Source organism: Eptatretus burgeri, chromosome 1, assembly GCF_056783735.1.
Source record: "Eptatretus burgeri isolate ZD-2024b chromosome 1, Ebu_testis_v1, whole genome shotgun sequence".
NCBI classification, from domain to species: domain Eukaryota; kingdom Metazoa; phylum Chordata; class Myxini; order Myxiniformes; family Myxinidae; genus Eptatretus; species Eptatretus burgeri.
The window spans coordinates 20712488-20740190 of record NC_140961.1 but is presented as its reverse complement, the minus strand read 5'-3'; the positions used below and the strand labels follow the sequence as shown (position 1 = coordinate 20740190).

General features: G+C 43.0%; 1 protein-coding gene across 3 annotated transcripts in view; it reads right to left on the bottom strand.

The window, feature by feature from the left end:
• The window catches only part of RPA1 (replication protein A1), a 61934-nt gene that overhangs the window by 26959 nt on the left and 7272 nt on the right, over positions 1-27703 (bottom strand). For 2 of the 3 annotated variants that reach the window (XM_085874252.1, XM_085874261.1), the window contains 4 exons: positions 25900-26008; positions 14543-14682; positions 6673-6729; positions 6339-6480 (listed from right to left, as the gene is read on the bottom strand). In XM_085874252.1, coding sequence (XP_085730378.1) covers positions 6339-6480; positions 6673-6729; positions 14543-14682; positions 25900-26008 — 448 coding nt within the window. Of the gene's footprint in view, positions 1-6338; positions 6481-6672; positions 6730-8172; positions 8383-14542; positions 14683-25899; positions 26009-27703 lie in introns of those variants that run through there. The other variant, XM_085874269.1, reaches the window with a different exon arrangement.

Sequence of the window (27703 nt, the reverse complement as noted above, 5' to 3'; positions counted from 1 at the left end):
AGTTTAAGATAACTAAAATATATAATTTTTTCAACCTACCTTATTCATTATAATTTCATTTTATTACTTGTATACATATGCTTATAATAACTATGTTTGAAGGCTTTGCTAGTTTGCTTTTTTATATATTGTAATACTGTATTACTCGTTTACAAAAAAAAAAAAAATATATATATATATATATATATATATATATATATATATATATATATATACATATATACATATATACATATATACATATATAAATTAATATTACTACGGATGTTCAAACAATATTTTCTCGGATCATAAACAAATAATATCGCACAAATATGGTACCGGTCCCTGGCACATTGGAAAAAAAACCTGCCGGTCCGCCACATCAGATAGTTTGAGAAGCACTGGTTTACAGTGCAGAATTCCTGTCCCCACATTTTCCTGTGCAGTGAAGTGTTTGGAATTATAAGCAGAAGGTGTGTTTTTACTTCATGTACATAACTTAATGGGGGTTGTTGTTTTTTTGCATATACAGAGATGTCAGTTGCCTTTCCACCACCCAAAAAAGGTATGCGTCAGAAGAACGTGTTGCATGCTTGGAACAAGATCACCCACTGGGTGGGTACTCTGCAGGTAACATCAAGTGCTGTTTAATATAATGTATCTATGAGAGGGATCACTTGATGAAGTTTTGAGACCAAACTTGATAGTTTATGATTATTTTTCAGTGCACACAGCCAAAATATTAAGCTTACATCATCATGTAATTTATCCACATCGTGGCTCCTCGCAACTCACTTTGCCTTCTACAGGAAAGGGAGATTCAGAGATCGTCTACAACACTCTAACCTTACAGGAGTGATATTTTATTGTTCATTTGGAGGTTAACATTTGACGAAAACATCTTCTCCTCAAAAACTACACGACCAATATGGACCATATTTGGTACGATATCAGGTCAGCAAGGTCTCATGGTGTTGTGCTCCCCATATGGATGTGCCACCTTTAAAAGGGGTAAAAGGGGGGTTTACCCCAAATATTGGTATTTTTATTCAAAATCTTCTTCTCAGAAACCATCAGACAGATCCAGATCAAACTCGCCACGAGGCATCATGACCATGTTGTCCTAACCTCAAGTTGTGCTCCTCGTGGCTGTATCTCCCCTGGGAAATGGCTCACCCTCCCCAAATCCTTCATTTTCACTAAAACTACATGACCAATATAGACCAAATTTGGTATGATACTTCAGAACAGTAAGGTCTCATGGGGTTGTGCTCCCCATGTGGATCCACCCACTGAGGCTGAAAAAGGGGGTTTCACCTCAAATTTCCAACCTGGCCTCCAAAGCCAGTCACCGACTGGGCATCCTCCATCGCGCAAGGTCCTTCCTCGGCCCACCTGAGCTCCTGACCACATACAAAGCTTTCGTTCACAGCCTGATGGAGTACTGCTCTCCCCTCTGGGCTGGTGCAATTGCCCCTCACCTTTCTCAGCTTCACGCTGTGGAAACCAAAGCATTTAGGATAATTGCTATCTCCCGCGGTGAGGCTGAGCCTTTGGGCCTCTCACCACAGGCTTTCTTTTCTGTCTTCTACTGGTCTCTGTCTTCCCATTGTAATATTCGTTAGTTTTATGCTTTCCATTTCATATTGTCAAGGCCTTAACGGCCTTTTTCAAGGTCTTCCTCGGACTCCGATTCCATTCCATCATCATCCTATTTGTCACCGATCCACAAACATGATCTTTTCTACCTTTGTTAACCCCACCCAAATCCCTCCTAATTTTCCAGTTATTTTTTCCTCCTTGGAGTTTCCTTCTCCATGCATGTTTTGCATCCTGTTTTTGTCTGTTACATCCATGATACGTTCACTGTGTGATCACTCTTCCACAAGCCTGGTCTATGTACACAAAATAAAAATTGTTCACCATTCCTTGAAAAACGAGAAGGGCACTCGGTGGAGCGCAATGCCTGATCCAGTGGAACATATCGAGCCCAATAACTTTTTGAAATATCATGCCATATATTGTTTTTAGTCCCAACGCTCAAAGGTGAAGAATCACTTTCGTAATTAAATAATTATCGTAACCAGATCCTCACCAAAATTGAATCAATTAGTACTTGTCACACAACCAGCCTGCCCATCAAGACATTGTGCTATATATCGTTCTTGGCCCTCTCAATGGTGAATAATCACTTTTTAAAAATCCTAGTAGCCGTATCTGGATTCGGATAGTCACCAAAATCTAATCAATTCATCCTTGTCTCACACCCAACTCAATCGGACCAAATTTCATCCAAATCCTTCAAAAAAATTGAGATATCTTGCACATAAACAGAAAGGGAGTGAAAAACAACTTCCTTCCACCTTTGGTGGTGGAGGTAATAATATAGCGAAGCAACAGAAAGGAGCTGACCCTGTTTGGGTAAGGTTGTTGCATTGGTGTGAAAGCACTTTATGAGCCGATCAGACTGTGGGTTCAAATAAGGCCAAACTCAGCAGCACAAAGGATTTTCAATTTAAGCATCTGGAAACTGAGTGATGCACAGAATCACCATTTCACAATCATATTGTGAGAGTGGAACAAACAAACATTAATTAAAAACAAAGATAAAACACCCCAGCGAATAAATACCAGATTGTCAGGTCAGGTCAGGCTAGATCAGATCTGTGACTAGCTACAGGTATCATGTAAACCTGTACTAACCTGTACTAACCTGTTCTATGGTCGGGTTGTCGGCGACAAAACAGTCTCGCCCACCAGGGTTCCTGGTGAGGAGGGTGTTTGGATATGGACACCCAGCAGGATTAAAAACAAAACCCGTCAAAGGGCGGAGGAGCTCCTTGTGAGCAAACGGCCATCCATATTGAGTGCCCAGCTGTGTCTGCAGATGTCCTACTGCAGTTGGGTTACTTATTAGGTGGTGGTGGCAGGATTTGCACTCCGGCCACCGTAACACCCTTCATTCCGCAAAACATTCTCGAAGCATAAAAACAAAATCTGAAAACTCACTCTGTGGGAGTACCTCCTGAGCAGCTTCCCTTCGCAGGGCAGCTCACCGATTGACGGGATTGGCCCAAAGCCTTCGTGACCCCTAATGTTTGATGATAGGAGGGAAACCACAGGGTAAAATTCCAGGGTCAGATTGCAGTAAAGTGTGTCGGAGTGGTGCTGAGGTGTCGTCCACCAGACGGCGGTCTCCTTGGGTTAACCTGAGGCAGTCCCTTCGGGTGGGTGCCTGGAATGTCCTATACCGAAGAGAGGATGATCACCTGTCTCTGTTATCATCTGAGCTCAAGCATTTGGACATCGGTATTGCAGCACTCTGAGGTTTGGAGACCGGATTGTGGCGAGATCATGGCGGATGGATAAACCAACGATTGGTCTGGTCGCTCTGATGGTTACCATGCCAAGGAGTTGATGTAGCTGTGTCCAAAAGCTGACTCCAATGATAATTGAGGCAACACCGGTCAACGAGCGTATGAGACGAAGGATTTATCACTCTTTGGGTGTCATTTCCCTGGTCTCTGTGTCTGCTCCGACTGAGGCGAGTGATCTCACTGTGAAGGACGCATTCTATGCTATATGCTCGAGTCTGTGGTTGATCAGTGCCCCAGGTGAGATACTCTTCTCGTCTTGGGGGATTTCAATGTATCTAGTAGAACTGATAGGGATGGTTATGAAACATGTGTTGGTCCCCATGGGTCAGGAACTGTGAACCAGAATCGCACTAAGTTCCTTGACTTTGCAAGAGGTCATGAACTAAGGGTGGCCGGTTCATGGTTTCAGCACCCACAAGCTCATCGTTGGACTTGGTATTCCAACGCTGGCGGTGTGGCAAAGGAAATTGACCATGTGCTCATTAATGGTCGCTGGAGGATAAGCCATAAATGCAGGGTCTACCGGTGTGCTCAGTTCCTCAATACTGACCACCGGCTTGTTGTAACGACTCTGAAATTGCACCTTAAAACCAGGAGAATGGCACCATCCCAGCCTTGGCTGGATGTTGGCAAGTTCAAGGATGAGAGGGTAGCCAAGGAGTTTGCGAATAGGCTGAGTGGAGATTTGGGGGGGTCTGGGTGCTTTGGGAGATCCTGAAGAGTTGTGGAGTGCCTTAAAGACCACCGTCCTTGATGTTGCCGGTGGATGTTTTGGAACTCACCGAAGTGTGAAGAAGAATTTCGTCTCTCAAGGCACACTGGATACCATTGACCAGAATCACAGGGCCAGGCTGAATGACAGAACTGAGCTGTTCAGGTAACTGAGGCGTAAAACTGTTCGTGTGCCTAGGGTAGACAAGGAGGCTTATATGCGAGGAATTTGTGAGGGGGTAGAGAATCACCTGTGGTCAAGTGATTCTCGTGCTGCTTACAGGGGAGTTCACGCATTGCGTTCGTCCAAGCCCATCCCTCGGTGTACTGCAGTTAGAGTGGAGGGTGGTGGGCTCTTAACAGAGGAGTCCGAAGTGAAGGCCCGCTGGGCCAATTACTTTGAGCGGCTGTACCAAGCTGATCCAACAGCTGTTGAGTTGGATGCCAGGGGTGTTACAATCCCGATTGCTGACCCTTCAATCAACTGTAGTCCACCTTCGTTTGTGGAAACACAGGCTCTGGTGAACAGGTTGAAATGGGGTAAAGCTCCTGGGATCTGTGGCATCCATGCTGAACTTCTCAAGGCTGGTGGAAATGCTGCACTCGTGTCGTTGCATGCAGTTCTGTGCTCTGCCTGGAACACAGGCATCATCCCAACTGACTTGAAGAGGGGCCTTGTTGTTCCTCTCTGGAAAGGGAAGGGTGATCGCCAAGACTGCAACAACGACCGAGGGGTGACGCTGCTCTCAGTAGCGGGCAAGGTCTTTGCTCGGATAATTCTTGATAGAGTTCACCACCATCTGCTTGAGCACCAGCGTCCAGAGCAGTCAGGCTTTACACCAAAGAGGTCAGCGATTGACTATCATTGATCTTCGGTTCCTTACCGAATGCAGTTGGGAGCTTCGGCAGGGGCTACTTGCAGCCGATGATTCAGTGAATCGGGATGCCCCAAGGAGGATTCTTGGTCTTCGTGGGGTGCCACCAAAAGTGATCAATCTGATGTCTGAAGTATACTCTGGTACTTAGAGTGCTGTGAGATGTGGTGGTACCATCTCTGACATTTCCAGTTGTCACTGGAGTTTGTCAGGGGTGTGGACTGGCCTCCACACTTTTCAGCACTTGTATGGACTGGATTCTGTAGAGGATGTCTGCGAGATCAAGCTGCAGTGCATCATTTGGGAATGTCAAGATCTCTGACCTTGATTTCGCAGATGCAGTCATCTTTGCAGAGACTCGAGATATCCTTTTGGGGGTCCTCGAGATGCTGAATGACGAGTCAGAGCTGCTGGGATTACGCGTTTCCTGGGTCAAAACTAAGATCCAGGCTTTGAATGACATCTTGGATGCTGCTGTCTTGTCTGTGCCAGTTTGTGGTGAGGATGTTGAGCTCATGGAGAGATTCACTTACCTCGGCAGTGATATTCATGTCTTTGCTGGCTGTGAGCCAGAGGTCAACAGACGTCGGGGTCGGGCCAGGGGAGTCATGGATCACTGGATCATGGGGTGTGGCGCTGCCGATACCTGTGCGTGAGGATGAAAGTCCGAGTCTTCAGGTCCTTGATGCTTTCAGTCTGCTCTATGGATGTGAGACTTGGACTCTGACCAGGGATCTGAGACAGAGACTTAATTCCTTTGGCAACAGGTCTCTTCAGAGAATCCTTAGCGCTGGTCGGACTTTGTGTCCAACGAGCGATTGCTCAGAGAGACTCAAATGAGATTTGTTACCTGCGGCTATCTGGACATGTGGCTCGTTTTCCTGATGCTGATCCTGCTCACCAGATTCTCTCAGCGAGGGAGCTTCATGAGTGGAGGAGGCCAATGGGCTGACCGCGTGTCTCGTGGTTGCAGCAGGTTGATCAGCATCTCAAGCAGATGAGGATGGGCCAGGTATCTGCCTGGGGGATGGCCAGACGGAGGCCCCTGGAATTCCGGCGGAAAGTGGATACAGCGACGCTCTGCTATGGCGCATGCTCCCATACCTGACCTGAATAAATACCATTCTGTGAAGGAGGTGTGAGGGGTTGGGGGGGGGGTTGGGAGGAGAAGGTAAAATAGAGGGGTTGAGGCATCTGCCTGGAATAGTCAACCTGTGATGCCAATTCACTTTGGTTAACACTCGGTACCTCGAGATCAGGGCATGGACAACAAGTTGCTGCCAACTAAAATGCAGCGCCACCCACATCCACCCAAATGGACCACACCCCCCCCACCCACTCCACCTCAACCAACCCAATTTAGTTCTAACAGTGGGAAAGAAGAGACACCTACTTGTTTTGGTATGGGTTGAGGCAGGAGATTGGGACAACCCGTGGTGCTTGGCTTGGAGATGCAACTTTAAAAGCATTGCTCATGGAATTACCAACCATCATTCTTGCAGGAGAGACATTTGAAAGAGAGCCAGATGACAACCCTAAAGGAAGAGGCATTGGATTAGCTCAGCAGGCTGTGCAAAAGATTGGCAATGGAGTATTTGTTAATTAAAAGAAAGAATAAAAACAAAAAAAACCAAAAACAAACAAAAAAAAAAACAGTACATTTATAAAGCGACTGAAAGTGGCCACAATTTTCATCACTAATGCAATCTGCATATGGCTCGACTCACCTGTTTGCCCTTGCATGGAGCCCAATGTTCCTGCAAATGGCTTACTCTGATCAGAATCTGAAGAAACATATAAAGAAAAAGAGAAGAAAAGATTAATACAGGAAATGGCAAACAAAGCACTCTTAAGTGTAGTCTGCAGTGGCAGAACATCAAATTGCTTAAAAAAGTAAGCAATTGAGGAAAGAAATGCCATAGGCACTGTCGTGGAATTTATTTCCTCATATAAAATAAACTCCTCTAGTTCGGAATTCAGAACATTTATTGCAAGAATAAGCAAAATCAAAATGCATAAGTCTTGAATTATGTTTGTCCCAGGAAAACCCCTTTTTCAGACCCACAGAATTCATATGTATAAGTTTTGAAGTGATACGTTGTCAACATATTTTGTCAGAAATGTGTGGGGCAATTATTTTCAACATCTTGTTTTTTGTTTTTTTCCCAACCTCATGATGATTTTGCAAAATTTCCATTGTTATCCAGGTCAAGCATGAGAGCATGCGCCGGATCCAGGGATTAAACAAAACATCTCTAAAGAAGCTTCCTTGTACAATTAACAATCTTTTTAGCAGATTATTAGAGACTTGTAAACATTTTGTAAAGCATTTATAATTCCGCAGACAAATCTCAAATGGTAAGAAAAGGTTGAGATGTGTGGTTTTGGAGATCTCAATGTAATGCACGAAGCTTGGCACAAGATGTCACCCTTCCCATACACAAATGCAAGACTCAATTTCGCAGTCATTAATCAATTAACACATTGTAATAAAAAATCATTATTAAAACGACATTGTCAAATAATTAAAAGCTTAATGGAGAATATATAAATCAATATATGTGTATGAATCTAAATTCCTGTAATGAATTCAAATCAACTTTAAAGGTCCATATTTCTTATAATTATTGCTGCAACTGCAAAGTGTATCATCAATTGCATTTAAAAACTTTAAGTGTATATTTATTTGCCTTTATAAAAGGTCGGTTATGTGCTGTTTTTCAAAACATCACATATACACATTCTGACTAGAGTATATTGTGAAATACAACCCACGTTTACAAGTTCAGATTATCTGATCAGCTGAAAGAGTTTTGCAACTCATTTACTGTGGCTCTGAGTGCCAGCAAGTTTTTATTTTTTAAAGAAACATTTAGTTTTGAAGTTCAATAAATTATCAGAACAGTGTATATTTAATGTGCTACCATAAACAGAAATCCAAAAGTTGGATTTCACCTTTACAGCACAATGGGCAATGTGTAGAGTAAACTGATAAAGACAAGGAATGTCTGTGGATCAGCAAACCATGAAATTGATGGCTATAGTTATGCCTGGTTCTAAAAACAGACATGAAGGCAAATTTGGTATGCAAAGGGCACGTGCTAGAAAGAGAAAGGTAAAACAAAAGGAAATGGCGACCAGGTAAGCTCAAATGTTACCAACTGGATTTATACCTTAAACCGAGCAGAAATGGATGCAAGATAGTCAACATCAAGATGGTTACTTACAATTCGGCCCTGTCGCATAGACAGCAAGGTAGATCGGCCACAAATGGGGAAACACGATCAACGTGATCGCAATCATAAAATGGTGAAAAGGAAAAGGCAAGGATATTAAATCATGTGCACGTTATCACAACCGGAATAAACTAGAGGGCTGCGATCGCTAATGATGTACCGTATGGCCAACTCATAATACTAGTCAATTGGTAGCACTTGGAATTTTGCCTCAAAATGAAAACAAACTCATTTATTTTCTTCAAAAAAGTGGGACACCATGGACAACAAGACTCAACACTTAATGCCCCTCTAGGAACCATAAAAAAAAAACATAAAAATGAAATTAAATTAGTAAATTGAAAATTTTCATCATCAAAAATTTGGGGGAAAAAAAATAATTAAATACCATACAATTGGAAATTGAAAATAAATAAATTAAATAATAATAGTAAATTAAATAAGGGAAAAATTATCCTCCTATTTACAATTGGTTACTGGCTTTGACACAATTTTAAAGCTACATATAATCGAACAGTTTCAAATGGAGCACCTCGCTGCCATTAGAGCATTTAAATATCAGATGTGGAAAAAAATGACAATTGCTGCTCCCAGCTTGCTGGCTCGATGACAGAAGCCATTTGCATTTTTGCCATCTACATCCTTACCCCATTTGGCATCTCGTGTGGGCACAGGCAACTTGCTAGTCCTTCAAAAAGCAAAACACCATAAACACCAAGACTAAACACCTAATGCCTCCTCCGGAAACCATAATCACTTGAGGACAGTTGGTAGAGACACAGGGTGGCCCAAAGGTCGCTTTTCCCATGCTGAATTTCTCAAGTATATATATATATATATATATATATATATATATATACGCACGCACGCACGCACGCACGCGCGCACACGCACACGCACGCGCACGCGCACGCGCACACGCACACGCACACGCACACGCACACGCACACGCACACGCACACGCACACGCACACACACACACACACACACACACACACACACACACCTCTGGAATAAAATAAGAGACCACTCCAAAATTTTCTTTAAATCAGCATCTCTACATGTATGGCAGCCATTCCATTCCAGTGTCTGTTGAATTCCAACACAGGCACACCTCGTTCTACTTCGTGAGGTACTGATTAGGTCATTAGGTGATCACCTGAACCAAATCTTATTTAACAAGGAAAAGAATAAAAACCACTGCTGTGGTCATCACTATCCTCTTGCAATAGGACCAGCTGGATGGCAAAAACAGTGTTAGTCGTACCTCAAAAGTAATTGGAATCAAAAAAATAACTATTGACCATGCCAAAAGAGTTGAAAAGAAAAGTTTTGAGTGAGGAAAAGAAGGGTTCAATTCTGGCTTTACTGGCAGAGGGATACAGTGAGTGTCACGTTGCTTCAATCCTTAAAATTTCAAAGACGGCGGTTCATAAGAACAAGGTCAAGCAGCAGGCATTGGGGACAACAAAGCTACAGACTGGCAGAGGGCGAAAACGACTTTCCACTGACCGGGATGACCACCAACTCATTCGAATGTCACTCAACAACCGTAGCATGACATCAAGTGACCTACAAAAAGAATGGCAAACGGCAGCTGGGGTTAAGTGCACGGTGAGGACGGTTCGAAACAGGCTCCTCGGGGCAGGACTGAAGTCATGCAAAGCTAGAAAAAAGCCCTTCATCAATGAGAAGCAAAGAAGAGCCAGGCTGAGGTTTGCAAAAGACCATAAGGATTGGACCGTAGAGGACTGGAGTAAGGTCATCTTCTCTGACGAGTCCAATTTTTAGCTTTGCCCAACACCTTGTCATCTAATGGTTAGACGGAGACCTGGAGAGGCCTACAAGCCACAGTGTCTCACACCCACTGTGAAATGTGGTGGAGGATTGGTGATGATCTCGGGGTGGTTCAGCAAGGCTTTGTGAAGCACTTATGAATCAAGCCACGTACAAGGTTGTCCTGGAAGAACACTTGCTTCCTTCTGCTCTGACAATGTTCCCCAACTCTGAGGATTGGTTTTTCCAGCAGGACAATGCTCCATGCCACACAGCCAGGTCAATCAAGGTGTGGACGGAGGACCATCAGATCAAGACCCTGTCATGGCCAGCTCAATCTCCAGACCTGAACCCCATTGAAAACCTCTGGAATGTGATCAAGAGGAAGATGGATGGTCAAAAGCCATCAAACAAAGCCGAGCTGCTTGAATTTTTGCGCCAGGAGTGGCATAAAGTCACCCAACAGCAATGTGAAAGACTGGTGGAGAGCATGCCAAGACGCATGAAAGCTGCGATTGAAAATCAGGGTTATTCCACAAAATATTGATTTCTGAACTCTTCCTACGTTAAAACACGAGTATTGTGTTGTTTAAAAATTAATATGAACTTGTTTTGTTTGTATTATTTGAGGTCTGAAAACACTGAATCTTCTTCTTCTTCTTCTTCTTTCGGCTGCTCCCTTTAGGGGTCGCCACAGCGGATCATCCGTATGATCCGCATAGTGATTTGGCACATGTTTTACGCCGGATGCCCTTCCTGACGCAACCCTGGTCGCCTCTTAGGATACAGGGATATGGTACACCTATTTTAACCAGGGTATACACCGGCCCAGTACACTGGTACTCATTTCGCCGACCTCGGAAGGATGACAGGCTGAGTCAACCCCTTGGTGTATTAATTCAGTGGCTCAACGGGGCTTGAACTCAGGACCTTTTGGATCCCAAGCCGTTGCCCTAACCACTGCGCCAACACCAGGCTATCCTGAAAACACTGAATCTTTGTTGTTATTTTGACCAGTTGTCATTTTATGCAAATAAATGCTCTAAATGACAATATTTTTTATTCGGAATTTGGGAAAAATGTTGTCAGTTGTTTATAGAATAAAATAAAAATGTTCATTTAACTCAAACACATACCTATACATAGTAAAACCAGAAAAACTGATAATTTTGCAGTGGTTTCTTAATTTTTTCCAGAGCTGTATACATACATACAGGGTGCCTGAAAGTCACTTTACCCTTCCTAGTGAAGCATTGTTCTTGAACACTTTTAATATACAGGTTTCAGTGTGCAGTACTTACAAAAATTAATTTGTCATTGCATCTATGTGCTCCATCATTCTTCTGAGTCAGTGTTTCCGCATACCATAGCGGGCAACGGCAGAGGGGAAGAGACGGAGGGAAGTGAGAGAAATTTATCAGGGGTAAAGCAACTTTCGGGCTACCCTGTGTATGTGTATATATATATATATACATATATATACATATATATATATATATATATATATATATATATACACATATATATATATATATATATATACACATATATATATATATATATACATATATATATACACATATATATATATATATACATATATACACATATATATACATATATATATACACATATATATATATATATACATATATATATATATATATACATATATATATACATATATATATATATACATATATATATATATATATATATATATATACATATATATACATATATATATATATATATATATATATATATATACATACACACATACATATATGTAGTTACGGTTCTAGGAACTGTATACATGCAACAGACAGTTGTCCCGAGTTTGTGATGCAATTAGTATACGTGCAGAGAGATCCCTTCCTTTTATTTAGTGGGAAAGCAAAGGGGTGTATTGTAATTGCTTTCAGTTAGGTTAATAAATCATTTTCTCCCCTTTTATTTTATTTCCCCTTTTATTTGATCCACGGTACCTTCATCTCGCTTGCTACCCTCGTCTAGTCTCCTGAGCCCAAATCCCGACAGGCACTTTGGGCTGGACAAGCGCTTCCACCGTCTACCCGCTGTCTCCGGAGTCTCGTTTTCTGAGGCAGAATCCCGAAGTTCGCTGTGAAAACCGCATCGGCTTCCACCTTTCCAAACCCAGACACGGCGGTGTGGGAGGTCCTTACCAGTGTCTGGCCGAAACCCTGTCCATAAAGGCTGACCACATGAAGGCCCGGTCCAATCGGGAAGGACAATGACTTAGGCTTCGCCATGACTCCACCCCGAATTCCGTGATCTAAAAAGTACGGGACAATCCTCAGAGTTGAGTTGGATGCGAGGGAAGGTTGTCGTTGGATTTGAAAGGTCACAGTTGGTTTTTGAAAGGGAGAAGTCAGAGTTGGTGGATACGAAGGACCTCGACCAAGCCTCGAATCTGGTCCTGCCAACTACTCATCTCTCGCCTCTTTGAACTCCGCCAGACACGATTACCACATGTGTGGCTGTGGACTGAACTGCACAACTTTTGTCGGGTGCCGCACCAAGCAGAATCCCTCCCCCTCGAAACGCTCAGGTACCGAAAACTGTGACCTCAACTCCCTCCCTCCCTGGCTGCAAAAGTCCTCTCCTTTTCATTGGGTTTATTTTGTCTGAGTGCGTGTCTGAGAGTGTTGGCGCCTGTCCGTTAGATAAGCGTTGAAGATCTTTACTGTTGTGATTGTTGCTTTTATTATTCTCGCCTCAAGTCTGCACTGTGTCTGCTTTCATAAGTCGCTTGCATAATTGTCGCACCACACCTCTCTTATCTTTCCCTGCGTAACATACCCAATGAACCTTTTTCTTGTGCCACATGCTTTTCCTCGCTTTATTGTAAATAAATAATTGTAGAAATGTTCCCAGCTCGTTTTTGTCTTTTCCTCCATTGGTCCAGCATGGTTCGAATGTGAGTTTAGCCAGTTCTTTATTCCCGATAATCCGTTCCTTCAATCCGGTACGTCCTTGGCAGGCCGCTCGACTGCATTCGATCCGGAAAGGTAGTTGGAAGAGTGATCCGGTTCGGGCAAGGCATACAGAGGGTGTGGTTCCCCAGTAGTTGAAACCGCGTGGTTAATTAGGTAACTTGGTTCTCGACAGGAAGACCTTATGCCACGCGGTTGAGGTATTGGCATCCACGGTCGGTTAAGCGACCCGCCACGTCACAGAATTGCCCGTGAGCGACGGCCTACAACTCCGGGGGGTCTGGTGGGAATCGACGTAAATTCCCCCACCTAGTGGTCGTTCTCCGCCAGACCCCCGGCCCACAATGACACACACACACACACACACACACACACACACACACACACACACACACACACACACACACACACACACACACACACACACACACACACACACACACACACACACACACACACGTTCAAAATAGTCTATAGTCAAAATTAGCTCATTACATCAAGCAGTTTATTTTACAGTTTACCAATGTGTTACAGCAAACTTATAACCATCAATTTTACTCTTTCATGTATAGGCATTTACTCATGCTTATTCACAAATACCACAAGATCGAGCTTTTATCTGGCACTGCAGGAATAGCTGAAGGTGTTTGATTTCAACAAGATGGTGCATCTGCACATTTTGCTTTGCATGTTCATAACTATCTCAATGATGGATTGGATATGGATCACTAACATCACCAGCTCATCAACCATAGCCACCAGACAACTCTTTGTGGCGCTTCCTCAAGAACATATGACAAGCCAGTATAGGACGATTGAAGAATTTTGCATGGCAGTCATGGCTTCCTTCATACAGGTGACTCCAAAAATGCTAAACAATATGTCTAAAAGGACTTTGTGACAAATTCAGTGATGGAAGAAGAATGATGGAGCGCACCCAGATATAATGACCGATTAATTATTGTAAGTCCTACACAATAAAACCTGTATATTATATTGAGTTTAAGAACTAATGCTTTAACTGGGGAGGGTTAAAGCGGCTTTCAGGTCACCCTGTACATCACTTCCTGACTCCCGATAATACAATCAGAGGCAATGAGACTTAGGGAGTTTCTAAGTCACTTGAGATTAATCTATTCAAATAGAAAACAAACTTTGAAACTTCTCAAACAGAAATGTATTTTCTTTCTACTTTGTCACATTTCTCTTTATGAATTCCAATTCATGATTTTTCTTTTCTTTTTGTTCATTTTCCTCTCTTTTGCTCTCAATTTCTCTCTTTTTCTATCGAAGGAGTAGTGAATTTTATAAATAATAATTGGGTTATTTTTGTAACATTTACTTGGCTGCACCTGGATGGGTTTGAGGGTAGAGTAGTAGTAAGTAAATGAAACCCGAATCCTATCCAGGCTTCTCCTGATGAATCCATCTTTGCTCTTTGCTTATCCAGGCTCCTTCTGAGGACCCTAATGCAGTATTTGATCTTTCAATTGATTAGAGGACACCAATGGATGAGATAGTGGACAAATTGGTGAGTGGACGAATTGGTGACAACATCATGAAACTGTAGAGCTTGTCAAAAGGTTTTGTCATACAGGCATTACTCCACAGCAGTATGGCATACTCACCTTGTCTCACAGATAATGCGGCTTGGGTGGTTGTTGCTGGATCATTGTTTTGAGTTGAGATTGCAGTATAAGGTTGTGGGTTTCCAACTTGGCAATCTGACTGCTGGAGAACTTCCAACTCAATAACATTAACAACAGTCCTGTGGAAGAGAGCGAATGCTTGGGTCAAGCAATGTCCAACTACACTATATATATTGGGTACTAAAAGACAAAAACGGTGTGGTAAAATGTATGCAGATGGTTTTCTACTGCACGATGCTCAAATCCCTCTTTGTATGATCAAGCTTTTGAATTTTATATTTGTCTATCAAAGGTGGAAGCATCCATCGTGATACAATACATTCACAGAATTAACAAACTGGTTCAAGATGCCTGCAGTCTCGAGCAGGTATCTCAATGCTACACCACGACTCGGAGACACTCTGAAGTTCCCGATTTTTAAGTGGCAAAGATTATCAGTTGGAAACAAAGCATAGTATATCATTAAGTCCAGCATACTGCCAGAGACCAATGTTTGAAAGGTGTGTCAAGGTGTCTTTTTTTCCTTGATATCGATTCTCCACCATCAGCATTAACTTCCTTACAATCTTTCATTTCTAAAAGGAGCAACACCCATCTGTGTGTGTATATAGTGGTGTAGGTGTAGTGGTGTATAGCACTATTTACCGTTACCATTGGAAAGCTAATTATGTATTTACTTGGAACAAATACTGTATTTCAAAGTTTTGAAGCGTCGTTTGTTTAATCACAAAATTACCTTTTAGCAGGATTAAGAGTTTGATGTAGCGGTTCTAACGGTAACGTTTATATTATTACTTCCGCCACCAAAGGTGGAAGGAGATTATATTTTCACTCCTGTCTGTCTTGTCTGTTACAAGTAGGTCATTTTGGTGGAATTTGTGACCATTCTTTTATCATGGATTTGGCCACCTTAGACCGTTTGGAAAAAAAAATTATATATATATATATATATATATATATATATATATATATATTATATATATATAGGACCACTGCACTTGCAACTTATCTGGGCCCTGGCCTAATGTCATGCACATTTCGTAGAATTCTGACCGGTGGGTCTGGAGAAGAAGATTTTTGAAGGCATTTATGTGATTTTCCACAAAGATTGATCAAGTCAGCCATTTTGAAACACTTCTGGTCATGTGATCAGCATGGCCTCTGCAATTTAACATCAAGACCCTATCCTAATATTGAAACCCAAATTTGGTCGCATTCTCACCAGTGGGTCTAGAGAAAATTTTTGAACAAACTTACTAAGTTGACCATTTGGACTGACTTGGTCATGTGACTGGAACGAGCATTGCAATTCCTGTTACCAGTCAGGAGAGCAGGAGAGGAATGTTGCTGCAAAATTTCAGCCGGATCAGCTCAGCGGTTTGGCCGGAGAAGTCGACGGATGGACGGAGCGCGATGACAATACTTTATCTGGAATGTAAATTCCAGATAAGCGAAAAATAAGCTCCTCTGCACCTCCCAGAAATGTCGGCGAGATCCACCAGAGTGCAAAATCCAAAAATGGCCACAGACAGCCATCATGGAAATAAGATGAATCGTGTCTTTTGAACCAAATACACCACAAGCATGAATGCGGTGTCGTTTTTCCATTGATTTTAAGGTGAGAAATGCAATGGGATGGTCATTTTATAGTTTGAAGATAATCTTCACCTCTAAATCCAAGATAGCCACTGAAAAACTACAATGCAATATCTTTGGAACCAGATAAGCCATATGCAGGGGTTCAGATAACTGGTACGCAGGAACTCTTGCGTGGTATAAAAAAACCCCAAAAACTAAATGTGTACTTCAAAGGTGCTAAGGAAGCTCAAAAGCGTACTACCACAATGCAGGCTTTTGATGGTAGGTTTTATCAGCTGACGTAGGAAAGATTCTGCCGTGACAATTCTGATAAAGTGGTATGCTGTACGGTCCAATGATATATCGATATACCGGTTATCCTTACTATAATTCATGGACCGGTGTTTGTGGGTTTGTTTGTCAGGCTACTCCTCCTACAGTTCTGAATCAATTACATCCAGGCTGACTCCAGAGGATAAGCATGACCCCAATTAATGCATCGGGGTGTTTTTTTTTTAATCTTTGCTGGTGGTCTTGGTGGGGATAAGTGACGGATACAAATTCTCTAAGTAAATGTTTATTGTGTACTGCCACCTCCAGGTGGAAGAGGATATTACAAATCTCCACCATTTATAGTACAGTATTTCAGTCCCTACGTTTTCCAGTACAGTGAAGTGTTTTGAATTAAAAAGCAGTGGGTATTTTTTGCTTCATGCACGTAACCAGTGTTATATTTTTTCCTACATAGAGCTGTCACTTGCCTATACACCGCCCAAATAAAGGTATGCATCAGAAGAATGAGGAATTCTCGGAACAAGATCGCCAGTAGGGCGGGTACTCTGCTCGTTGATATAATTTTTTCATATCGATATACCAGTATATCGAAAAAAAAATGGGACATCAACAAATCGAACAAAGGGGTTTACAAGCCTTAAATTTCGTACATGATTTAAAAAGCTTTGATGCACTCGGCTAAACATTGAACAGGAACAGTGAAACGTATGACGTCAAGACGTAACAGGAAGTAAGTACAGTATGTTTAAACTAGTTACACATTTTTCTTTCCCCCCCCCCCCCCCGTGGCTGGTTTTAAAGCAATTGCCAATTGGTAATTATTTAAATGAATTGGGTGTGCTTTGGAAACCCTGTGTCGAGGCAGTGATCTGTGACAACGGAACCGGAATGAAAGCGATACCGGTAGATTCCGACTCACGTAGATTACCAATACTGATCTCGCTTTAAAACAAAATCATTTTTAATGCAAGTTGAAGTTGGAAGTAAAATAACCGTTATCATGGGGGGGGGGGCATGTGGGAATACTTTGAAAAATACCGTGCATCAATGATACATACGTCATATGAATAAATCATGAAACATTGCATATTTTTGGAACCTGCATAAAAATTGCTATTATTATTATATATTTGTAATAATATTGTTAAGGTTGTGGGGGTAGATGGAGGAATTTAGGAATGCATGGAGTAGTTTGGTCAGTGGAAGTGTAGGAGACATCTCGATGTAAATTAAATAGGGAGACCATGAGCTTAAGTGTTACGTGTCACCACATGGGGGATGGTGCTGTGTTAAATTACTTAGGGTCTAAGGCAAATTTCTCCCAGTATTGTGATTGCCCCCCGTGAGCTTTTTCTATGGTCTTGCATCTCAAGACCGGCGATAGAAAGGAATCACATCCTTAAAACAACAACCGAGCTGGACATTTCCGAGCAGGCGAAAACCCCTCCTCCAGGAAGGACACCTAGTAATCCACGACCCTGGAGTGGATGATTAATGGGCGTGACATCAGAGAGGAGGAAGGGAGTTAGGATCGGAGTCGGGACACAAGGTTCTGTGAGGTATGTGCTTGGAGACGGAGGTCTCGTTTTCCAGCTTCCCCTCGACTCGGTGAAGAAGGCTGCATGATTCTCATGTTAGCGCTGGGGCGGATTTGCCCACAGGATTGAGCAAGTTGCTGGCCATTGACTGTTCACTGGGTCGTATGAGACCACGCCTCGAAGCCTCGTGTTGTGCCATCGGGGAAGAAGGCGGTGCCATTTGGAAGAGGAGCAGCGGCGGCAAGTGCGATCGTGAAAAAAAAGCTGCACGGCGGTTTCTGAGCCCTGGTATCGAGAATCACCACCCAAATTACCTCCCATATGCTTCCTGCTGAGAGCTGCTTGGCGCAAGGTTTGGGCGCATTTTCCTGCGCGGTGACGATGCGGTTTGGCGAACTTCAAGTTTGGCTCATCTCTGGGCACACAGCTAAGTGCCGGGAGAAAGGGAAGATTTTTCTTTGATTATTTATTTATTCTGTCCCCTTGTCTGTATTAAAGTTTGTGGCGAGGCACCTCAAAATTTGATTTTGTTTACCTCATGTTCCGTTTTTATTATTACACTTTGAATTACCATTGTAAATATTCGATTTATTTTCATTAAACCCCCATATTTATTCAAGTTACTTATGAGCCTGATGTGGCTTTGTGGTTAAGGCGGTGACTTGGGATCCTTGGGGTCCTGAGTTTGAGCCCCACTGGCTGCTGAGTTGGCATCTGGGGGGTTGACTCAGCCTGTCATCCTTCTGAAGGTCGGCAAAATGAGCACCAGTATACTGGTAATTACCCCTGCAGGGTCGAAGGCGACTAAAGGGTTGGCATTAGGAAAGGCATCCGGCCACAAAAAAGGGTACCATGATTGGAGCCCGCAAAAAGCTGACCCCTGCTCAGGGATAAAGGCTTTCAAATGGTGTGATTTATTTAAGTAACTTGTGTTGTCTACTTGTTGTAGGTTCGAGTACAAACCCTCGTGCTTCCGCCCTGGTGAGCGACTTTGCCATCCTCATCCTGCACGCGCCATAATCTTAAAGGATCAAGTGTTCGCCTCCAAAAGGTAGAACTGTTTGGCTATCCGTCCAGGTATGGGCAACCCCCCCCCCCCCCCGGACACGACAATCATAATATAATGGGCATAAGCCTGGAACTTTTAACACTTTTCTCCGAACATATTCTCTTCATACTTCCGAAATCTTCACATTATGTGTTCCATGTATTTATGCAGGTAATAGCAGATTCAAAAAAAATCGAATATAGGTAGAATTTTCAGAGGGAATCGATGAAGTCACAATCAGCAGTGTTCCGCGGCAATCCAACAGCCGGGTCCCAGACGACGTGCTTTAGTTAACTAAGTCCATGAGTTCAGGATGTTTGTTCAACTCAGCATTTACGACTTTTATCCTGCCATGTTGTTAATCTGTTGATGGAGGTAATATAGAAACGATGAATATGTCAAATTGTTCATGTTACTCATCCGGCACTATGTGTTAAGGCCAACAATCTAAAGCGACCGGTCTCAAACGCTACCATGGGCCCCAGACACGCCACCAATATGAACTGATTCAGAATGCAGCGCAAACCATCCAAAGAAACTACCGTAACCGAGTATTGTGATCCGTCCTGTGCCCCATACCTGTCGTAGACGGGTATCTACTAGTATGTATAATTATCGTAGATCTGGCAACAATAATTGTTGGACAATGTAATATCCTACGATTAACCACACCAATTATAAAAAGTGGATTTCTGTTGTCACTGTCAGAATGTACATCATCTTACAGTTAACCACACCCATTTAGGTGTGATTGGCCCTCAGGTAATTGTTACCGTAGCCCCCTCCCCACCAGGCTGATTGACAGGTGTGGTCCCACCCACCCATTTCCCTTCATATTCCGATATGCTGTTAAGCAGTTTTGCCTACTTTTCGGGGAATCTTTGCAAATTGTGAAAATTTTGGACCTTTGCACAATAAAATGCAGTAGATTTGTGCACAAACAAAGTCCTTACCTGAAACAAACTTTGAGTTAGGTTGTTTGAAAAATAACAATAACCAGAATGACAATCAGGCTATTTTTGAGTCGGTCAGTTTTGTAGTTCAGCGATGCTGTGCAAAGGTTTCACAAGTGTTATCGGATGTGAAATCCTTCAGCCAATGCTCGTAGGTACTTTATAGGTTTAGAAGTTTGTATCTTGGCAGATTTCTTTGTGAGGATTTCTAGTATTAAACCCACGGAGCGTCCGCTGCATACGTACAGAGGAAGTCAAGCAACTTCCTGATACGGGCCGTTTCAAAAGTCCTGAAATCATAGGATTATATATATATATATATATATATATATATATATATATATATATATATATATATATATATATATATATATATATATATATATATATATATATACATATACATATAATTATTATTTTCTTGAGACGATGTGTTTGAGGTGGATAGGATATCGTGGACCAATAGAATATCCCCCACGTAGTCAAGTTTTAATAACAAGACCTTTTTCTTTGGGAACACCTGAAATCAGTGCTTTATACCAAGAGACCACGTATCATTGAGGATCCAAAGAATGACATCAGAAGTGAATGTGCTAAAAAAAAATTAAAAAAATAAAAATCAGTGTAATTGTGTAGAGAAGTTCAAAGAAACCTCGATGCAAGAATTATGTGCGTGCCCGTCAGTGGTTTGCAATTGGAGCAATTATTTTAATAAAATTGTAAAATAAATATCCCTATGATTCCAGACTTCCTGTATAATAAAACTTCTTGAAGCAATACAACAATATGTAAAAGTACATGCAAGGAGCACAAAAACAACACCCCTCCCCCAATTACACAAAGATCGGTATTCCCATCAGCAAAGCAATGGGCCTCATATCCTAATTATCACTCCGTGCACGTGAAAGCGAAAAGAGGGGTGTATAAATCGGTTCTCTGTTGGCCTGTCTGCAGACGTCAGTCTATGATCGAGGAAATACTTAGTTTCAATTGAATTTTACAGAACATGAAACGGATCATGAACCTGCAATTTAGCAGGACTTTCAATTTTTATGGATTCTCATACTGATCCCAATCTCAGGAAAAAGCTTTATAAATACCGCTCAGTAAAAAGCTCGTTCAGTGCCCGACAACATGTAAAGTATCGATATCAGTAATCGGCACAGGCCGGAATCAATTTCATGGATCACAGTGTTTGGTAATCAGCGCAAGCTTTCTAAACAGGGCCGGATTTAGGGCAGGGCCCACAGGGCCACGGCCCAGGGCCCTGCACCTCCCAGGGGCCCCCGCAAACGCAAAGATTACAAGAAATTTTGCTATTTTCCCCCTTTTGTTTGTTTGTGAAAAAAAATCTAGTTCGTTTGTGTAAATGGTCAGTGAATCACGAAACAAATACTCAATATCCCTGTTAATTTGGCATCTGTTTGGTTATGTTTGTCATTTATTTTACATCTTTGAACTTACTTTTTTTCCTTTCCACTGATCATAAGAGCGCAATCTTAAGGTCTACCACAGAAATAGGTCACACGAAAAAAGTGAGGGTTTTCCCAATCCCAGCAAGCTATGGCCGTCTCGATTTCATTTTTGCAAAATTACACGCCCGCCCTGAATCTATGTTTGCTATGTACTGCGCAGGCATAAAAGAAGATAAAAGATTCTGTAGGTTTTTAACATCTCGCAAATATATTGTAGCAATTACCACAAAGTGTTCAATAATGCAATCATATCTGCAAAAACGACAAAAAAAAAAAACTTTCTGCATTGAGATTTGAGATGATACCATCACGTTTTGGTTTTGCGATTATTTTCTCTGTTCCGTTGTTTTCATCCATAGTGGTGTTTCTTGTATATAAAAACTTTTGTTACGAGTAGTTTCTGAAATACATGTTTTTACACATAAATCGTGGTTTTTTCTTTTGCCCAGCCGAGGTTGGTGCATATATATATATATATATATATATATATATATATATATATATATATATATATATATATATATATATATATATATATATATATATATATATATATATATATATATATATATATATATATATATATATATATATATATATATATATATATATATATATATATATATATATATATATATATATATATATATTTTTTTGTATACCTTGGTCGAGGCTCGTATGAGAGCTAACACACAACTCGCAGCAAGGAGGCATGAGACAAGAGGGGCGGGAGTGGAAGGGACAAAACAGTGGGGAACAGACACATTAGGTGAACTGTGGAAGGGAGAGGGATGGGGATGGGACAGGGAACATGACAAAGAGAAGATGGACATTTCAGGGACTTTCAGGAAGGAAAGCAGGAGAAATGAAGGAAGTGGGCTTGGGTGGATTATCGGGGGTAGAAAAGATCGAGGATTTGGATGGGGGAAGATAAGAGGTGGTGGTGAACAGCTGTTTTGAAAGCCTGGAGGGAAGAATGGGAAAGAATAGAGTGAGGAAGTTTATTCCAAAGGCGGGAAAAAAGAGGAATGGAAGAGTGAAGATGAGCAGTGATTCGTGATTTTGGTAGTTTTACCAGAAGGGGGTTGTTGGCAGACCTTGAGCGCCCTGTGGAAATGTGGTGGGGACAAATCGCAGAGAGAGCAGGGGGGGCAAGGCTGGAGAGGAGTCGGTAGAAGACAGAAAGACCACCGACCAACCTGCGGTGATTGAGTGAGAGGCCCAAAGACTCAGCTTCATTGCGGGAGATGCCGATGATCTTAAATGCCCTGGTTTCGACAGTGTGAAGCCGAGAAAGGTGGGAGGCAGGAGCACCAGCCCAGAGGGGAGAGCAGTACTCCATCAGGCTACGGACAAAAGCTTTGTAAGTGGTCAGGAGCTCAAGAGGGCCGAGGAAGGACTGAGCACGACGGAGGATTCCCAGTCGGCGACTGGCTTTTGAGGCGAGGTTGGAAATGTGACTTTCCCAGGAAAGGTCATGGCAGATAGTGAGACCTAGAAGCTTGAGGGAAAAGACTTCTTCCAGAGGATTGTTGAGAAAGTGGATGGGGGGGTTTGTAAATGGTCCTTTCGAAGAGACATAGTGAGAGTGTGAGATTTGTCTGGATTGAAAGACATGTTCCACGTGTTAGACCAGTTTGTGATTTTATCCAGATCTGCAGTGAGCGAAGAAGCTGCTGCTTGCCGGTCTGAGGGATGACAGATGGTACGGCAGAGGGTGGAGTCGTCGGCAAAGAGAAATAGAGGATTTTCCAGAGTCCGGAAGATCATTGATGAAAACCAGAAAAAGAACAGGGCCCAGAACGCCACCTTGAGGAACTCCAGCCTGCACAGGAAGAGGGGATGAAAGAACTCCATTGAGGGCCACACGTTGACTGCGACAGGAGAGGAAGTCTGCGAGCCATGAGTGGAGATGGCCTTGAATACCATGGGAAGAGAGTTTGGTGAGTAGGGCAGGGTGCCAGACTGTGTCAAAAGCACGTGATATGTCCAGGGATACGGCTCGGATTTCCTGTCTGGCATTGACGACCTCCATCCATTGATGGGAGAGCAGAAGCAGCATATCCAGGGTAGAGTGACCTGGTCTGAAACCAAATTGATGATTGGAAATCAAGCCATTGGAGAAGAGGAAGGATTTCATGTCTGAAGCGATGATGGATTCCATCACCTTGCTGATGATTGGGAGAAGGCTGATTGGTCTGTAGTTATAGGGATCTGTTTTTGCACCTTTTTTATACAGGGCAGTGATGTTAGCAGATTTCCAAGCAGATGGCAGATGACCTTGGGCAAATGAGAGGGTGAATAGAACAGAGAGAGGGTGAGCAAGAGCAGAAGAGCAGGCTTTGAGGACACGTGGGCTGATGCCGTCTGGACCGGTTGCAGAATCTGACTCGAGGTTTGAAAGCAAGCTCTCCACCTTGTCAGCAGAAAAGGATACAGAGTCCAGGGACAGTTGGGTGCGACTGGGTAAAGTGGGTAGAGATAGTGATGGGTTTAGGACGCAAGATTTAGCTGCAAACACCGAGTTTAGACATTCAGCTTTATCACGTGTGGAATCAGCAGTGCGGCCATTTGAGGTCAGGGAGGGGATGGAGGGGGAACATACACCAGAAACAGATTTGATTAAACGCCACCAGGATTTTGAGGAGGGAGAGAGGTTTGAGAGTTCAGACTTGAGATGAGAAAGATGTTGTTTTCTGGCTCTCCTGAGGGTAGATACACACTTGTTCCGAGCTTTGTGGAAAGAACTGAGATTGCCCTCAGTTGGGTTTGCTTTCCATGAGGCAAAGGCAAGTTGTTTCAGGACAACTGCCTCGCCACAAGCTTCAGTAAACCAAGGGCGGGAGGAAGGGTAAGACAACTGAACACGAGAGGGGATAAATCTGTGCATGAGGGAGAGCAAGTTTCTTTGAAAGAATTCTCAGGATGAGTTGATGTTTGAGAAAGTAGTGATAGGAGACCAGTCTGTAAGTTTGATGGCTGCTCGGAGACCCTGCCAGTCGGCTTGAGTGAAATGCCAGACTCGACGGCGGTGAGGTGGTTCTCTGATAACAGCCAGAGAGATGTCCACTTTGACAAGGACGTGGTCAGAAGAACCAATTGGAGCGAAGGAAGAGCAGCAGATATTGTCAGGGAAATTTGTCAAAAATCAGATCCAGAAGAGATGGAGTACCATTGGTTGAGATCCGGGTCGGGAAGTTGACCGATTGAGTCAGTCCCAATGAGTCGCAGAAAGCTTTTGCTGAGGTGCCATGGCAGGTGAGAGAGGTACCCACACCTAGCCAACTGGCGTGATGACAATTGAAGTCACCACATAAGAGGAAGAGAGAGTTTGGATGAGAAGATAGAAGATGGTCCATGTTTTCGGATAGTGAGGTGTAGATGGAGTCATCACTGTTCGGTGGACGGTACAGTACACATATAAACATGAGGTGGGAGTGGAGGGGAAGCCGAAGCCAGAGGTATTCCTGGGGGTGTGGGGGAGTGAGAGCAGTGCATGGAGAGTGAGGAATAGAGCAACACCTCCACCAGGACGAGGCTCAGGTCTGTCATACCGTAAGAGGGAGTAGCCAGGGAGAGATACTTGGGAGTCAGACACGTCTTGGGAGAGGAAAGTTTGTTAGGCAGATAATGTCTGGTTTGTCAGTGGCAACCTGTATGGAAAGATCTGAAAGGTTTGAGCGAAGGCCCCGGATATTTGAGGTCCACACTTTTAATGAAGAGGAAGGGGAGGAGGCTTTGGGTGCAGGAGGTGGAGGGGAGGGGGAGGGTAGGACAAGGGACGAGGGGGACAGGTAAGGAGGGTTGCTGAAGGAGTGTGGGGTATTGCAGAATAGCGAGGGGAGGGGGCCGAATGAGGAGGAGAAAAGGCTCTGTGGTGCTGGGGGAGAGGGGGGACAAGAGACAAGGAAGAAGGCAGTTGAGGATTTGAGGAGGTGGAGTGAATACTCTTATAAGCATATATGAAGTAAAAATGGCTGCGGCCCTGAGAGGGCCCCGCGTACTTCGAGGGCCCAGGGCCCCGCAACACATAAATCCGGCCGTTTCTAAAAGCACACCATATTCAGATAAAATAACCAATTGCTTTGAAAATAGCCATGACGGCAAAGAAAAATGTGATTGCTTGTACGACGGTGCTTGGATGCTGAGGGTTAAAAATTAAAACCTGCTGTACCTACTTATTGGTGCGTCCTACGTTGCACTTTTCCAGGCGTCGCCAAGTGCATCAAAGCTTTTTAAGGATTGTAAACAACTTTCTTAGATTGGTTGATATACCGATTTTTTTTTTCAGTATACCAGTATATCGATATATCACTGGACCCGAGCAGACAGACAGACGGACAGACAGGAAACAATTGCTTCACACCGCTTTCCGCTTCACGTGTGTGGGGTCACAAAAGTAATATTATTTTAATACAAAAACAAATAAATCATTAACCCAGTAACTCACCGTCCATCCTTGAGCTTTACAGAATTGTAATTCTTGAGACAGCAAAAGCAGTACACATCAATTTCACCATTCTCCATCATGGGGGTTAGCTGTGATGCCAACATAGCAGCTTGAGGATGAAGAAGGGGGTGGGGAGAGGAACAAAGGAGGATCATGCTCTGAGGGTTATTGAAACAAGGTTGTGAACAAAAACCACGAGTTAAGTGGGGGACAAGGAAGAAGAAATATGATCAAAACCATTGAAATGAAAGGGTGGAGATGTAGGATCGAAGGGGGAGAGTGGTGTGGGAGGGTGACAAAGGGAGAATGAGGTGGGAGGGCAAACTGTCACTATTCGGTGCCACCCAAATATAATGTAGGAAAATGACATCGCGGTTTTAAGTGCCTGCCATCAAAAAGTGGAAGGAATTTTTTTTTTTGACTGAAATCTCTCTTCCATCCCACTTAATTTTCAAATCTGCTTTCCCTTTTCTCTCCGCTCCTCTCAAACTCTCATACTCTCTCCTTTAACAGGAGCAAGATAGAACTGACAGTGGGACAAATATCAGGTGAATGAAGGAACAGGAAAAGAGGAAAGGAGGGAGGAAACACTGAAACTAGCAAGGTTAATGGGGGTACTAAAAATAATGTGTCAGAATTGGGAGTGACGTAAGATTGTGGGGCACTGCATGATTGAAGTCCTGGAGGGAAGAGTGAAACAATACATCCTGTGGAAGATGGTCTGTAGACTGGAGAAGTGAAGAATAAAATAATTGAGGTGCACAGTCAACCTGGATTTTGGAAGTTTAACCAGGGTTGGATTAGTGGAAGAACATGAGCATCCTGGTGATGTTGACAGATAGTGTAGTAGAGAGTAGAAAAATCGTGCAAATTATGATACAAGCATCAAATTTGGCATTTCTGTTCTGCAGGGCTTTCTGATCAAATCTGCCCGATTGGCCATTTGATAATCCAAATTTTGAAGAAAAAAAAATTGAAGTCACAGCTGGCTGAAATTCTTCAAGTGCAAGTGAACATCCCAGACAGAGAACCAAGGGGAGATGCAGTCATCATTGATGGCTCAGCACTTATCAATGCCCTACCTCCACGCACTTCAAAGATATTTGATGACTATGCAAAAGAAGACCATCCCAAAGGTGGAATCCTATGATGCCAGGTACAAGAGGGTGGACGTAGTGTTTGATGTGTACAATAAGTCAAGTCTGAAGTCCGAGGCAAGGTCAAAAAGGGGGCAAGGAATCAGAAGAAGAGTGACAGGAACCAGTAAGACCCCAAGTAACTGGAGAAGCTTTCTTCGAGATGACAGCAACAAGACTGAGCTGTTTCACTTCCTTGCGGAAAAGATGTGTGAAGCACAGACAAGCACAGTCATTGTCACAAAAGGAGAAGATGCCATTAGCAACACAAGGAAGTCACTGGATGCTGTGTCTCCATGTTGTCATGAAGAAGCTGACACTCGAATATTTGTACATGCCAGGGATGCAACGACTGATGGTAGCAAGTCCATTATCATTAAGGCTAATGACACGGATGTACTAGTCATAGCAATATCTGTACTGCCATCCTTACAGGAATTAGGTCTTGAGAACATGTGGATTGCCTTTGGCCAAAGAGCCAAGGTGTGATGGATTCCAGTCCATGAGGTAGTTTCTGCAATAGGGTCTGAGAAAGCTCGAGGGATCCCATACTTCCATGCGTTCACTGGATGTGACGTCGTGTCTACCTTCCGCGGTAAAGGGAAGAAAACTGCATGGCAGACTTGGAACGTCTTTGATGATGTTTCTGAAACATTCACCACAATCAG